The sequence below is a fragment of the Amblyomma mixtum genome, chromosome 10, assembly GCF_055824585.1.
Source record: "Amblyomma mixtum isolate Tamu chromosome 10, ASM5582458v1, whole genome shotgun sequence".
In the NCBI taxonomy this organism is placed as follows: Eukaryota; Metazoa; Arthropoda; class Arachnida; order Ixodida; family Ixodidae; genus Amblyomma; species Amblyomma mixtum.
This window is the reverse complement of record NC_143021.1, coordinates 25,874,536-25,890,260: the sequence shown is the minus strand read 5'-3', so window position 1 is coordinate 25,890,260 and position 15,725 is coordinate 25,874,536. Positions and strand designations below refer to the sequence as shown.

Genomic DNA, 15,725 nt, shown 5'->3' with positions numbered 1-15,725 from the left:
GGCAAAAAGTTACTTTTTCCAACCTTGGCCTGATGTTCGGACCAACACTGAACCGACATTCATGCCACTATCAGACCACTGTTCAGCCGCTCTACCAACACTGAACCGACATTCATGCCACTCTCAGACCACTGTTCAGCCGCTCTACCAACACTGAACCAACATTCATGCCACTCTCAGACCACTGTTCAGCCGCTCTACCAACACTGAACCGACATTCATGCCACTCTCAGACCACTGTTCAGCCGCTCTACCAACACTGAACCGACATTCACGCCGCTATTGTACCCACTTTCAGCCACTCTACCAACACTGAACCGACATTCATGCCACTATCAGACCACTGTTCAGCCGCTCTACCAACACTGAACCGACATTCATGCCGCTATTGTACCCACTTTCAACCGCTCTACCAACACTGAACCGACATTCATGCCGCTATTGTACCCACTTTCAGCTGCTCTACCAACACCGGCTTGACATACCACAATTAGGCCACTGTTCAGCCTTTCTGCTAACGCTTGCCCGAAGTTTATGCCATTGCATTTCCAGTTCAGCGAATATTCACATTCCAGTTAATGTTCGCATTGGGAAAGCCATGGGTTTTGGCATTGCAAAGCTGCAATCATCTCTTCTATACACATGCACAACAAAATGAGGCAACGAAAGAATCCAACTGAGAAACTATTTATTAAATAATTAGGCACCGTGGCTGGGGACGCGCGGTTGCGCGAGTCCTGCGAGGCAGCGAGGGCCGCGCAGGAGGCGGGACCTTGGGAAGGAGCCAGGGCCGCGCGGGAGGAGGATTTCTGGGAGGTGGGGGCCGCTTGGGGAAGGGAGGGCACTGTGCTGGGGGCTGAAGCACAGGGGCTCGCAGTGGTTGCCAGGCCAGCAGCGGTACTTGGCAGAAACGCTTCGGCAAAACGCCTTTTGCGTCCGCCGCCACGGTCCACCGAACCTGGCAACCACTTCCTAATAAACCCCTGCGCTTCCACCACATCCGCCCCCGTCTTCTCACAGATGGCATCTGCATAAGATAAGCGTTCATTTTAGGCCAGCAGAAAAAGTTTGCTCGTTAACAGAAATCAAGATTATTTCAGCAACAGAGAAAACAGAAAAGGCCACAAGTACATGTTAACTCAACGTGCGTGCCAAAATGAAAGGACTACAGTATCCAAATACAACTTGAGGAGAAAATCCACCTGAAAGCTCTTCTAACCAACTGTATAAAGCTGCTGCGACATCACGGTCGACCACTTTGCACTACTAACATATGGGAGCACAAATGGCTGGCAGATACAAGGCACGACTACGATCCATGACAAGAGATGGATGTGACTGATAGGAGGGCTTTCTTTGAAAGGCATCTGCTGACTCATATATCTTCAGATGCACATGGAAGAAAACTGCAGATGACTACCCCCATAAAAACAGTAACAAAATATTCACCTGTAATGAAAAAGAAAACTGGTAAAGTATCAACTGAAAAGAAGAAAAGAAAACAAAGCGCAGCAGAACCTGGTGCATGTTCTTCCACTCATCTTCTAAAATTCAGTTAAAAGCTACTGCAACAACATACCTGTTGCCACCTTGCATAACTTCAGGGCAATAAATGACCACTTGCCCTTGCGGCCATGGAGGCTGTACATCCTCTGTACAGCCACCCCCATGATGGCGGTCATTATGTTGGAGCCCACCTCCCTCAGGCCCTTGCCCCCCAGGCGGACCAGCTGCTTTCGCTGAAAAGAAACACCACAGGTGCACAAGCTATTAGGCACAAACATCAATTATAATTTCATTTAGTTTAGCAGAATCGAATAGCTAAGACAATTGTGTGACTACCTGTCAACAGCCCATGCGAGTACCTACAATCATAATGCATAATTTCTGTATGATACAATAGCTTGACTAGTTGCTACCAGCAGAAAGCACCACCACCAATATGGACATTCTTTTTTTTCCCAGTTTACTAAGAGCAGGGAAACTTTAGCGATTAAGCAAAGGTGGCCAACTCCTACCCATTATGCTTTGCATCTTGGACATTATTATATTATAACTATAATGCTTTTTGCAGATATCTATGTGCTGGATGTGTTTTCTCTGCACAGCCGTTACGCTAAAATTGATTTGGTTTGTAGAACTTAAAGTTCCAAAGTGACTCAGGCTATGATGAGGGACACCATAGTGGAGGGCTCCGGAAGTTTCGACCACGTGGGGTCTTTAACATGCGCCACTGACATCACACTGCACACGGGCGCCTTGCTTTTCGCCTCCATGGAAAACTGGCCATCACGGCTCGGTTTGAACCCGAGTCTTTGGGTTCAGCAGTCGAGTGCCCTAACCACTGAGCCACCATGGCGGGGCTCACTACCCTGAAATTGAGCAGTCTAATTAATGCTATACAAAGGGCGCTTATTTAAATCCCCAAGCACCTGAGTAAAGCTGCGTGCTTAGCAACCACATTTAATTAAACGATGTTGCTTGTTTTTGGCAGCAGATTAAGTAATGAAATGTGCATAATGTGAGCAAAAGACAGGGAAGAGGTGGGTTAAAGCTGCCCCATTATTTGGGAAACCTAGCCGAAATTAAAGACGCACTGAGAGAGGACCAACTTCCAGCTGTGTTCACAGCAGTTCATGCAACAGTATATTAACCGAAAGCTCAGCTTCCTGTAAAACAGACCTTACAACATCCTTAATGTTAGCTACAAAGTCCACTGCTGAACTAAATTAAAACAGCACAACAATAAATGACAAATGTAAGGAAAATGAGGGGCTCGTTATGAGACACATACGAAGAAAGGCAGCCACAGGCAACAAAAGCATAGGGGATTTTTTTTTGCTGTTGATCGATGTAAAAGAATAATGTAATCACAGAAATATTTGACTGAGAAAAAAAATTTGTTGGAACCAAGTCTGTTATGCAACGACCGGCCACCGGCAGAGCTCTGGAAAACTACATCGAATGACATTGAGTGACACCATCTGAGAGCAACTGCCCCAAAAAAGCCTGTGACTGCACCGCCAAATACCAAGCTACTACAAGTTGTGATAGGTGCAATGCTTCGCACAGAACCAGCATCAGTAGCTTGGTTTGCTGTTTAGCGCTCCTTCTCGCCTAAACGCTCTGGTGCGACAGCAGTCTCGCAGGTGGCATTTTCTTTGCATTGCGTGGCTGAAACATGATGTGACAACTGGCACTTGCCGTAAGCAATACAGTCGATCCCGGATATATCGAACTCGAAGGGGATCGCGAAAAAGTTCGATATATCAATAATTCGAAATATAAAATATGCCTATTAGACGCTTATTTTAAAATTGCGCAAATCTCGGACAATTTCCCGGGATCGTAGCAAGTGGGAACTTACCGATTTATTCCTCTTAAGTCCACAAAAACGAAAGCCCAACTCCACGATTAGCGCGCTTTATTTCGCAAGAAAAGTCAGTGAGCTTTGCTTGCCTCTTCCTCTGCACCATGCAGTTCATTAAGCTGTCCTCAAGCTTGTTGAGAGTATCCAAATGAGAAAGTCCAGTGCCCTCCATTGCGCCACAACAGCGATGAATGACGCTGAATGCGGATGCAAGTTCAGCCGCAGTGCATGGCGGCTGGGCCTCTTCGCACAATCTTCGTCACTGCTCGGGTCCGCTTCCTCGGTATCGATGATGTCAGCCACGATGTGAGCATCAGAAATTAGGGAGCTCCTTATGGCCATTCCCATTTCCTTTCACACCCCCCACAAAGTTCCCATCACGTGACTAAGCGCAGCTGTCCAAGGCCAGCGCCGCGTGAACTCTTAGGAGAAGCCCATTTGCAGGAGCGCGCGCTAGTGGAAGAAGCCCACTTCCAGGGTGGTGCATACTGGGAGAAGCGCACTTGCGGGGGCTCGGCATGGCACGGAGTTCGATATATCAAATATAGGGTGCACAGGAGTTCGATAGACGTAAACAAATTTGCTATAATTTTGCATGAGATTCCCAAGGGGATTCTACATCTGTTCGATATAGGCAATAATTCGATATATCCGGGTTCTATATATCCGGGATCGACTGTATTGCGAGCGCCACATGTTCAGCACTGCTACTGAGCCCAACAAATTGATAGGAGCCAAAGAGCAGATAAAGAGAGTCCCCTAATAGCTGTCCCGACACGTGATGCAGTTTTTGCAAGCTCTGCTACCGGCTGGGCATTGCGTACCACTTTTGCTTCGAACAGTAAATCTCACCACACAAGGAATCGACAGGGCGTTCCAGTGAACACTCTCAAAAATTCCTAAAGAAGCGCAAGTTCGATATGGGAAAACAATTTTTTTTTTGGAGGAACGATCTCTCAGCAGTGGTGGACATAATTTACTACATAACTGTGCGTGTGTACCTGCAAATATTTCTTCTATTTTGAACTCCCTATTCTTCGGAATTCCTGAAAATGTTCACTGAAACAGCCAGTGTGTATATCAGCAAGCAACTTTCATGAACAAGACATTTACATTAACAAAACACACTGTGACAGCACACTCCAGCACAACAGTAGGAATTATATCTATGAAGAGCATGTTATTCACAGAGCACGGCATGCAAATACTCTTGGAGCTCAAGATTTCTTCACAAACCTCGGAATTACATTATGCATGCAATTCGTTAGTAGGCATTCATTTTTTCCAGACACGAATTATCAGAAACATTAAATCACCAGTCCAGCAGCCACGCTGTCGTCCTGGACGGCAGCTTCCACAGTGTCCAACTCCTCGGGGGAGAATGCGGGCAGTGCAAGGGTGGGAGGCGGTGGCGAGGGGGACACTGGCCAAGTCCTCTGCTCCAGCTGCCGGTCCGACCGCAGCAGCACGTGATCCTCCAGCCTTTGTAACCGCTGCATTAAGTCGCGCTGCTGCTGTCGGACCTCCAGCACCAGGCACATCAGCTTCAGCAGGGTAGCTGAAACTGAAGCAATCAACAATTTCAGTGAGAGCAGGGTTAACCTGGGCGCAATAATATCATTTGCGCACTGAGGTACAATAAAGAACAGTATGAGGCTAACAGTAGGCAGCAACACACTCTGTACTATGCTCCTAAACTTCCCCCAGTTTTTATCCTCCAGGACACTTCTAATTCATGTTCTATTCCTTGCTAGCCTAATTTAAATGCCATAAATGTCACCATGCACTGACAAACACCTAGGTGAAATGGAGCTGCTCTATGTGTGATAGCTAGCACAGAACCTGCAGCCTTGTTGTGTAAAGGACTTCTCAGTCTATGAGCTTCGCCAATTTTTACATTGCTTCATGGGCATTTCCACTGCTATTGCACCATGGCAGAGATGGCAGCAGTTAGTCGCAAATGGATTCTTCCAGTGTCATGAGAAGCATGTGCTAATAGAAGCGAGAAAGCAGAGCAGGCCTGTGCCCTTAATATAGCATTGGACCATTTGGAAAGTATTGCTCACGGCAAAACCCACATTGGCCAAAATGCTGGAGGTAGACATCTGTTCTAACTGCAAGTGCTGGCAGGGATCAATGCATTAAAACTGCAACAAAGATAGCCCTTATGGAATTATAGCCCTTAGCTGACAAGCGAAATGCAACAAAGAGGTGGACCAAATGTTTCTTGCTAGGCACAGGAGGTCCCAAACCGTTGAGAAATAAAACAAGGTCACATTTATCTCTTACCACACATCCATTTTCTGCAGGCAAGACAAGACTAGGAGCCAGCTGATGTGCTCCACAAGGCAGTTAGGCTGTTCAGTTCTTTCCTAAGCAAGAGGTCCTCCTTCAGAGCATGCCACTATTATTGGCTGCTTATCTCCTTCAGCACCCTTTATGGGAGCTTTGTGATAGCGCAATTAATTTTTTTTCAGCACATTTCGCTGCATCCAAGGCACTGCATTGACTTCCAACCAGTAAACTTTTAAAATACTTTGAAAGACAATGAAAAATTACAATATGGGCCTTGCTGACCAACCGCGACCAAGCGACCAAATTATGCTGGTAAGGAAACAAATGCACAGAACATGGGACTACTGTGTAGAGTGCAATTCGTAGGAGTGGCTTCCTGGTGGTGATGTAGGCCGAGAGAGGCAACAGAAATGCCAGGATCCAAAAGAACCCAACAAAAGCACAACATACAGCTCTTGGGAAGGGCACACAACAACCACTCCACTATGAATCACAAGAGGAGAAAGCAATGGAAGTACTAGGTTGTAAATTCCAGTACCACTTCAGTTCATACAATGGTTTTTGAGAAATACATGTGATGATTTTCAGAGTGACCCCTTTCAAAGCACATAGTTTGAAACTAGAAATGTGCTCCTAGCACCGTTTCAAGAGCCACTGAGGAGAACTCCGTGCAAATATCTTCCTGAATAAGTATATTCTCTAGGTCTTTCTGGGCCTGTTGACTGCTGCTCGGCAGCAGCAGGTACAATGAGAAATTTAAAATTTGCTCTGTTTTTCTTTAAGGCAAAGCAGATCTAGCTTCTATATTTTGTTGTGTCACTTGATACTAGACAAAATAGGAGTGTAATTAAAAGAAAGGAACACAGTGAAAAGACGGGACAAGCAGCATTTGTTCTGTCCTCTCACTGTGTCCCCTGTTTGGCTTGCATTTCTCTTTTTGCACAAAAGTAAACAAAGTGAAAATCTCACCATCAACAGTCCCAGCTGTCGACCCCTCCAGCTTGCTGGGTGGCGCACTGTTTTCGTTCACGCTCTCCCCAGCGTGATTCAGCGGGGCTGGAGATGAACATGCGTCATTGATGGCAATCCAGGAAGTACAGAACACACTACTGTGTACAACCACAATGTCACATTTCTATCCTAATTGAATGCAGAAATGCTACTTCAGGATATTTTTGGAGAAGGGACAGAACAGTTGCATGGCCAGGCTGTTTTTCATACAGGTGATCTTTTTAAAACACAATAGACACAAAATTACGAAGTTCAGAAACAAATTCCTGGTTATATAGAGATGCCCCCCAGGCAATAGTAACACTTCCTTTGGCCGAAAAGATATTTTAATTTGGTTTCAATCACAGGCTGTACAAAGACTTCATAATTCAAAACCCATCAAAACCGACACCTCCATGACAAGTAGTTGACGTGACAAACAATGTCACATCATGCAGATACCTATGACACATAAAAGAACGTTGTGATCCGACTGCGGCGGCGCGTTTCGATGGAGGCGAAACGCAAGAGGTGCCCGTGTGCTGTGCGATGTCAGTGCACGTTAAAGATCCCCAGTCGGCTGAAATTATCCCAGGGCGCTACGGCACCTCCTTCTTCCTTTCTTCTCACACTCCCTCTTTTATCCCTTCTCTTATGAATGTCCACCGAAATGCGAGAGAATTACTGCACCACTTTCTTTCCTGAAAAATCAGTTTTCAATTTTTTAAATATGTGTCTATAGTACTTCAATAATTACATTTCTCATGCACCAGCATGGTGCATTGGTACCGTATTTTCCGGTGTATAAGACGCGGCTTTTTTCAAAAATCTTGCTGGTGCGTCCTATACAAGGGTGCGTCTTATATGCGAATTTTTCGTTTTTTTTTTTTTAGAGAGTTCAGAAATTACTCAGGTTCATGTTCAAGCCTTTTTTACCGAAAAAATATCACTAGCAATGAAGCGGTTGTAACACGGTTTATACTTCAATACGGGGACCACCGTGCGCAACTTTTTTTAGGTGAACTTTATCATGAAACAACGGGGATGACGACTTCCGGGATCACAAACACACCACCGTTTCGGAGGCCCCAAGCAAAAGTAATGTGAAATGCCAAAAGATGACGACAATCACGCTTCTCGCCATTGTCAAGACAAGCCAGGACAAGCCGACGTTCTTTTTTCAGCCACCCTTTGCCACTTTGTTTGCTCCATGTACGTAGTGCGAAGAGAATATTTCAGTCGCGTTGCCACCAGAAATGGGTGAACTTTTTGATAGCGCATCCGAAGGTGAAGACTTCCAAGGTTTTAAGTAGAAATAAAATGTTCTTATGGACATGTGGGAGAGTTTTTTTTGTTTTTCTTTCTTTTTTTCCAAAACGTGGGCAGGAATGGCGTGAGTGTCGCCTTTTTCGACCACTTAGCGTTGCTTAAGAATTTCTCACAAGTACGGTGAATTTCGTGATGGTCGTGCAAGCGTGTTTAATTGATCCTCACTAGCCCAACTGGGAAAACTGGGGTGCGTCTTATATAGCAACTTTTTCAATTACAGCCTGCATATATGGCGGGTGCGTCTTATACACTGGAAAATACGGTACATTTAAGGACACAAAAGAAACTGTCATGGCGAAACCAAACACAGAGAGCAGAATATATGTCATGTGAATAGAAACCTGTTCGCAGTACTGTTAACGTGGGTAAGAGAGTTTGCCACGAAATGGTTACTGGCAGAATCACTGCTGATCTGAGAGCATGGCAAATGTAAAAAGCTGATGCCAAGTCTGAGCACGTTCCATTTCTCTGCAAGTGCAATTAGCTACGGTGGAGTTTTTTTCCCAGGTTTTGCAAGCATACTACCATAAATCCCCAATCAAAACTAACACAATGTCGACCTTGCATTAAATAGAAATGAGAAATGGTGTTTTAGTTTTAAGGCGGTTAACATCCAAAGGCAACTCAGGCTATGAGGGACGCCGTAGTGAAGGGCTCCGGAAATTTCGACCACCTGGGGTTCTTCAACGTGCACTGACATCGCACAGCACACGGGCCTCTAGAATTTCGCCTCCATCAAAATTCGACCGCCTTGGCCGGGATCGTACCCGCGTCTTTCGGGTCAGCAGCCGAGCGCCGTAACCACTGAGCCACCGCGGCGGCTTAACAAATGAGAATTCATGTCGTACGTGGTGACGGCAGCTGTACAACATCGTTGTGGCCCTCATTTCCTAAAAAAGAATTGCACATGAACGTCTTGTTGAGTATGCAAAATAATTTCTCATCAATAAAGAAATATGAGAATTTCAATTACCAGAAACTGCCGAGCTTTCTAGGGCTGAAGTGAACTCGTAGCGCCGCACCTTTTTTTCGGCGCTCTTGTAGGATCCTGCAAACATTCTCAATATCTCGACAAAAACCATGTCATCTCCAAGCAACAGTATGGATTTCAAAAAAACAAAACAACTGAGGCCGCCTTACTGGAAATCAAAGAAAAGCTAATTGAAAACATAGAAAATAAACTGCTAACAGTTGGCATATTCCTTGATATGAGGAAAGCGTTTGACTCGGTTAACCATAAGATATTGCTTGAAAAAATGCATTGTTATGGAATACGCGGTGTTCCTTTAACCTTATTTGCTAGCTACCTTGACAACCGATCTCAAACAACTATCATTAACGGTATTTCATCTGGGATCGGTCAGATTGTGTCTGGTGCGCCACAGGGCTCCGTTCTAGGACCAACGTTGTTCTTATTATATATTAATGATATCGTCAACCTTCATCCAGCAGACAACATTATAATCTATGCAGACGATACTAACGTATTTTTTTCAGGACAAGATAGTAATATTTTGCAAGCAGCCTCCAATAGTTGGTTATCCCAATTGTCTGTTTGGTTAAAATCAAATAGGTTAGAACTTAATGTCAGGAAAACAAAGTACATACTGTTTAGAGCCAAAAATAAGGAAGTTCCGAACAACTTCCAAATTCACTTCGAGCAAGCTCCTATAACTCGTGTCAGCTCTACAATGTTCCTTGGAGTCATTTTTGAAGAACATTTACTCTGGACAGATCGTGTAAACTACGTTTGCACTAAAATGGCTCGCTCTGTTGGTATCCTAAATAAATTTCGCACAATACTGCCTCGAAAATTCAAACTACAAATTTATTTCTCTCTAGTCTTTTCGCATGTACAATATTGTTTGTTGATCTGGGGAACGACTACCTCAACCAATTTTGTGAAAGTACTTACTTTACAAAAAAGAGCTGTACGAGCGATTTATAACTTACATTACAGTGAGAGCACGGGTCCTTCCTTCCTCAACCATAGACTGCTAACCATCACGGCCGCTTACCACAAGAAGCTTGCTGTTTATATCAGAAACCTTATGAAAGGAAACTGGCAGACTTTCGAGAGCACATATTTAATTGCCCAAACAGCACACAGTCTTAGGCACCCTCAATACCATGCACCAAAATCTCGTACAAACTATGGGTTCCAAAAACTAACTCACATAATTCCTCATAATTAAACACGTATCCATACTTAACAGAATTGTCGCTACAAAATATGTCCGAGGGCTGCTTTGCTGACTTGATGCCCGTTCAGCTGCCTGTATAGCAACACTCAGGCCAACAGACTATCAGTTTGAAAGCCTGTGAAACACTCATGTGGCAGAGGCATTGTTTTATTTACAATTAAAAGTGTGATTCTGGTTTCTAGGATTTAACAGCTTTAAGCTATGAAGAATGACGTAGCGGAAGACTCCAGATTAATTTAGACCACATGGGGTTGTTTAACATGCACTGATATTACAGAGCACAAGCGCATTCTGCACTGCTCCATTTCACCACAGACAGGATGTAACCTGGGCCCTCGGCTCAGCAGCATGGACCACTCAGCTACTGCGACAGGCTAACAATTCAAACTGAACTAAATGTAAACAGCTGGATGAGTTGGTTCTGAATTTGCATTATGAAACACTGTCTCAGTGCACAACAAAAATGGATGAGGAAAGAGCACACAACGCAAAGCATCAATTGATGTCTGGCATTTGTATTGTGTGCTCTTTCCTTGTCTGTGCTTTTTGTGTGCCAAAAAATGTTTCATAATGCAAAAAAAAAAAATTACCATACTAAACCTTTCTGTACTAAATATTATTAAGCATACTGAGTGCAGCACTAATTCTGGGAACTACAGGTCTTCAAAAACAAGGCACTAATGAGTTTCAGATGTAGTTCATCAGCTTACAAGTGCAATAGCTAACAGTTCATTCTGCTCCTCTTTTTGACAGCTGGCTAAGCGGTGGTTATCAACATGACTTCTTAGTCGTAATTTAGCCATGCAGAGGTGCAGACTCACAGAATCTAGCAAAGAGGCCTTTACAATCGCTGATGAAGCTACCATCAATATGTCTACAATAAGACTACTTATGGCAAGTGGTAACGACGACCACTGGGCAACGCATCCACTCCCCTCCGAGAGCTGGCTCGGCCTCAGCTTTTGCGAGCCGCGTCACCTCCGAGCTCCTGGCCACAGGCCAGTAGCACTCTTCTTTTGTCTCTGTGAGCCATCCCACAGGAATGACTGCAAGGCAGTCGTCCTCAAGAGGAAACTTCACCACAGCGAATGGTTTTGACATGCTGCACAGAGGAAACACAACAAAAGATTAATGGGCAAACAAGGATTTTTACCAGACACTCTCTGTGCCATTCTCTACTGGCACTTGCCTGTTTGGGTGCCGAAAACTTCACACTACCATGACAACTGACAGGTACTCTTACAACCATCTCGTTCTACTTCGCAACGCACTTCTGAACTTTCATGAGTTGAGAGTTACAAGTGTCACGAGCGCCTGCAATTTGGGACTTATTTAAACAATATTTCTGTGCCTGCTGTCATGTGAAACAAATAACAGCCAGCAATAGTGGCGTGCAACTTCACTGCATTGAACATCAAACTGAGTGCAGTCTACCAGGAGCATAGTGATGAAAAAAGAAACCAGTAAAACGCAAGATTGACCAAATGAGGAAGAGAGAAAACAAGCGCGTTCAATTAGCGAGCTCGAAACTAGCACTCGCTATATGTAGAGTCACACTGATCTAGACTTTGTAATACAAGGCTCTGAGTAGCGGGAAGGGACACACATAAATAAAAAGTACTCTCAATTTTTTTTCTGTAACCGATCACTGGCAGGAGCAGCATTACTTCTGGCAGTACAGAAGAATTGTGTTCATTCATCCTGTTCTTGTCACATTTCTCTCATCGCACGGAGACTCGCAACGCAACAATGTCAACACTGCCATGGAAGCATTTGTCAATCAAGCACAAGGCATGCAGGCTGCGGCTCTATGACGTCTGACATGCATGCCTGAACCAAGCGATTAGCCTCACAAAAGCAAAAATTGGCGATGAAAAACACTCAACTGCATCGCACGTGGCAACTGGTTGGTCATGGGGGGCGCCGCAGAGAACGGCTCCGGAAATTTCGACCACCTGGGGTTCTTTAGAGTGCACCGATATCGCGCACAGTACACGGGCCTCTAGAATTTCGCCTCCATCGAAATTCGACCGCCGCAGCCGGGATCGAACCCGCGTATTTCGAGTCAGCAGCCGAGCGCCGTAACCACGTGACGACTGTCATTGCGATCATGATCATATCATCTATACACGTACATAAATGTACGATGTGCCGAGAAACAAACCCTCTCAGAAGCAATGCGCCAACAAGATTTGCCGGGATAGTGCGTTCACCCTGATGAAGGAACACACAAACACACACGACATTTAGAAGCGCTTCCCTTCGTGTACGTGTGTGTTACTTCATATTACCCCAACCCTTACAAGCAGTTACACCTTGCAATGCGCCGCTGAGTTAATCAAAAGACAACTGCTGACAGATGCCTACAGACAAGTTAGATAAAGGGGCGACACACGAGGCGTGCTCATTGTCCTCACTCTTGACAAGTTCACAAGTAAATATTAGCTGACAACTAACATGAAAGGGAAAAAAGGACAGAATGTATACTTACGCAAGCAGTGCCTCCTGGTTCCCCTCGGTGACTCACGCGTGCCGCCACCAAACTTCAAAAAGCTTGAAGAAATAAAAATTCACAAGAGCGCTTTGCTGCCAAACGTCCAAACGAAATGACCACAAGCTATGGATTGGGATTGGCTTGGAACGTACGTGGGAGCGAGAGCGGATGCCTACGTTTATGCGTAAAGCGGTGTTTAGTTTCGAAAAATTTCTTTGAAGCTTAGTGTTGACAACACCGCCAAGAATAATTTTTATCAATTTTTTTACACTTCAATTTATTAATGAGCAAAAGATCTTATTTTACGCGACAGCTAAGATGAAATGGCATGGCTACTTTTGACTACTTTCAGCTCAAGTTTTGGCTCCTTTTAAAATGTTCCCAACGGCAACCCTGCCCGCGAGTCATGCCGCGAGTGCTCGCGCTTGTTTTTCTTTTGTGGTGTGGAGGTGTTGGTCGTACTGCCTGTCTGCTGTCCCTTTGTGCAGCTGTTGCGGTCCTCGTCTTTCACCGCAAAGCTTCTGCATTTCGCCATGAATGCAAAGCAACGCAAGTACCGTATCGTTGAAAAAGAATACCGTGAGATCTTGCAAGATCTCGGTATTTCACAACGGCCGGTCGCATCTACGTCTTCAAGCTTGGATCAAGGCGGCAGGAAACGATCGCACTCCGAAACATCAGTCGACGTACGCACCCCCCAACTCTTGCTACCGTCCGAAGCAACCACGCGACGCAGAAGCGAAGTGCGCGCTGAAGACGCGTGATTGAAATCTATGACCGTAATCAATATGAAGACGATTAACCGATAGCGATTAATACGTCCCTATCGAAAAATCTCGTATATATGTGTCATATGTGTCTGGTTCATACGAGATTATGGAATATCTCGTATGATTATGGAATATCTCGTATGTGTCATATGACACATATGTGTCATATGTGTCTGGTTTGCAATTTTTGGGAAAGGAAAGGGAAGGGCTGGGGTGGAATTATAAGGCAATTAACAATAAAATAGCTTCCATTGAAGTTAGTAAACTAAAGAAAGTAAAAAAAAAAATTTGGACGCGAAAAAAAAAACTACGCACCGTTCCGGATTCGAACCACCGACCTAGAGATCTACAGCTCACTACACTACCCACTACACCATTGCTGGCATGGCAAAAACTGCTTTACATTTCGATGACAAGACTTATGCTATGCTTCCCACTATAGAATTCGACGGTTAGGTGCGAGGACAAATGTTTATTTTTAAGGTATAAGGAGCTGAACTACAGCCGATTGCACTTCCACTGATTTTGTGGATCTTGATGTGCTCTGTGATAAGCACTGAAAGATCTGATATTTGTATGTATTTTAATTTTCACAGCGCCTGCACCATTGATCGTAGTACTCTCATTGCGCACATATTGTTAACTACAGTCGGAGCTCTTGCATGAAAATACCTGGCGTTATTAGCTCAACTAAGCCCAGAAGGCAACATTTGCCTTCTGGCTGAACGTTTGTCCAAGCACATTGGAAACGCCTAACGTCATACTGTTTGGATAGGCGCGGTTTACAACAGGAGGGCACAAGCAGAGAATCAAGGAGAAAAATATTTGAAACAGGCCAAGAGTTTTTTTTATGCGTTGGTTGGGCACTTGTTAATCGCTTGTTCATCCCTTCTTTTCCGCGTGTTTCAAACAGCAAGGCCCACTCTATGAGAGGCACTCATCAGCGGCTATGTGTTTCGCTCGAGATTGATGTAAGCTGATACGGTGCATATCGGAGCTCTTGTGTACGCACGAGTGTCGCGTGTCAGTTAAGGTATGCCACATATGTAATCCATACAAGTCACCTTTCCGTAGCGCGTGAACTACTATATATGCAGCAGATGTGTTCATCTGTGACATTTGTGACGCGTATGAGCTCGTAAGCAGCCTATACGCGTTCATACGAGACACATTAATTTGTGACACACATGAACTCGTATGAAGTATATGTGCTGATACGAGGCGCATTTGTCGACACATGGCTCATATGGTGCCCATATGAGTGAAACGAGGCACATATGAACTCGTATGAAGCCTATATGTGTTCATATGAGGCACATATACTGACACATATAACTCATATGGGCTGCATACGAGGCAAAGGGAGAGAACGAGTACCGTGGAGGCGCAATGCCTTCGCATTCTTCCAATTCGAGTTCCCGCAGACGATGTAACGTTTTTTTTCTTAAGCTATATGTATCTCTTATATAAGCGCATGGTCAGCGCTGTCCTATCATGGAGCAAACGCACGTTACTCTTTACCCATTCCTGCTTTAATGGAGTGCTCGACACGTTGCGCCATACATATATGTTTTGGTGCTGTTCTGCAGGTATACCGCATTAACTGCGACGCCCAAGCACATCAAGGTACAGCGTATTTAACGTTAGAGTCGAGAAGTTATTTTTATAAAATGCTATTTATAGTTTTTGAAATTCAGGCCTGAAAATCGGTGCTGCATATATGTTTCTCCGACTCGCATTCTTTCATTGCACGACTGGACTTTTTACATTTACACAGAACGAAGACCACAACCTTAAAGGGGGAAATAATCGCACGCATGCATGCAACTTTGCATATTTTAGTTTAAAAAACTGAGATTTAAAAAATCTCACAGGAGGTTATGCGGGTTTTTACGAAGATATCATTATCTATGCCCCGGACTATATATGCTAATAAATAATTAACAATGTGCGAGCTATATATATATATATCGCGCCTATCGCCGCAATTGAGAAAACTAAGAAGTCACAATAGCAACTGCATGATGCTCCATAGCAGTCGGCACTTCAAAGTTGCGTTGCCTATTGCAGGAATTGGCCAGCTTCTAAATATGGCAAAGTCAATGCAGGGGAAACATTCGAGAAAGTGGTCCAATACTGCCAACTTCTAAAAATGGCTGAGCCAAGGCGGGTGAAACGTCCGAGAAATTGGTCCAATACTACCAACTTCTAAAAATGGCTGAGCCAAGGCGGGGAAAACGTCCGAGAAATTGGTCCAATACTACCAACTTCTA

General features: G+C 44.6%; 1 protein-coding gene across 1 annotated transcript; it reads right to left on the bottom strand.

Moving 5' to 3' along the window:
• Positions 1-271: 271 nt before the first annotated feature.
• LOC149325420 (uncharacterized) lies at positions 272-13,117 on the bottom strand. Its single transcript, XM_089563319.1, has 7 exons — positions 12,680-13,117; positions 8,958-11,290; positions 8,833-8,874; positions 6,635-6,721; positions 4,687-4,934; positions 1,580-1,739; positions 272-1,027 (listed from the first exon to the last, which is right to left on the bottom strand). Exons 2-7 carry the CDS (start codon positions 9,064-9,066, stop codon positions 576-578), a joined length of 1,098 nt encoding a protein of 365 aa, XP_089419445.1. The 5' UTR covers positions 9,067-11,290; positions 12,680-13,117; the 3' UTR covers positions 272-575.
• Positions 13,118-15,725: the final 2,608 nt, after the last annotated feature.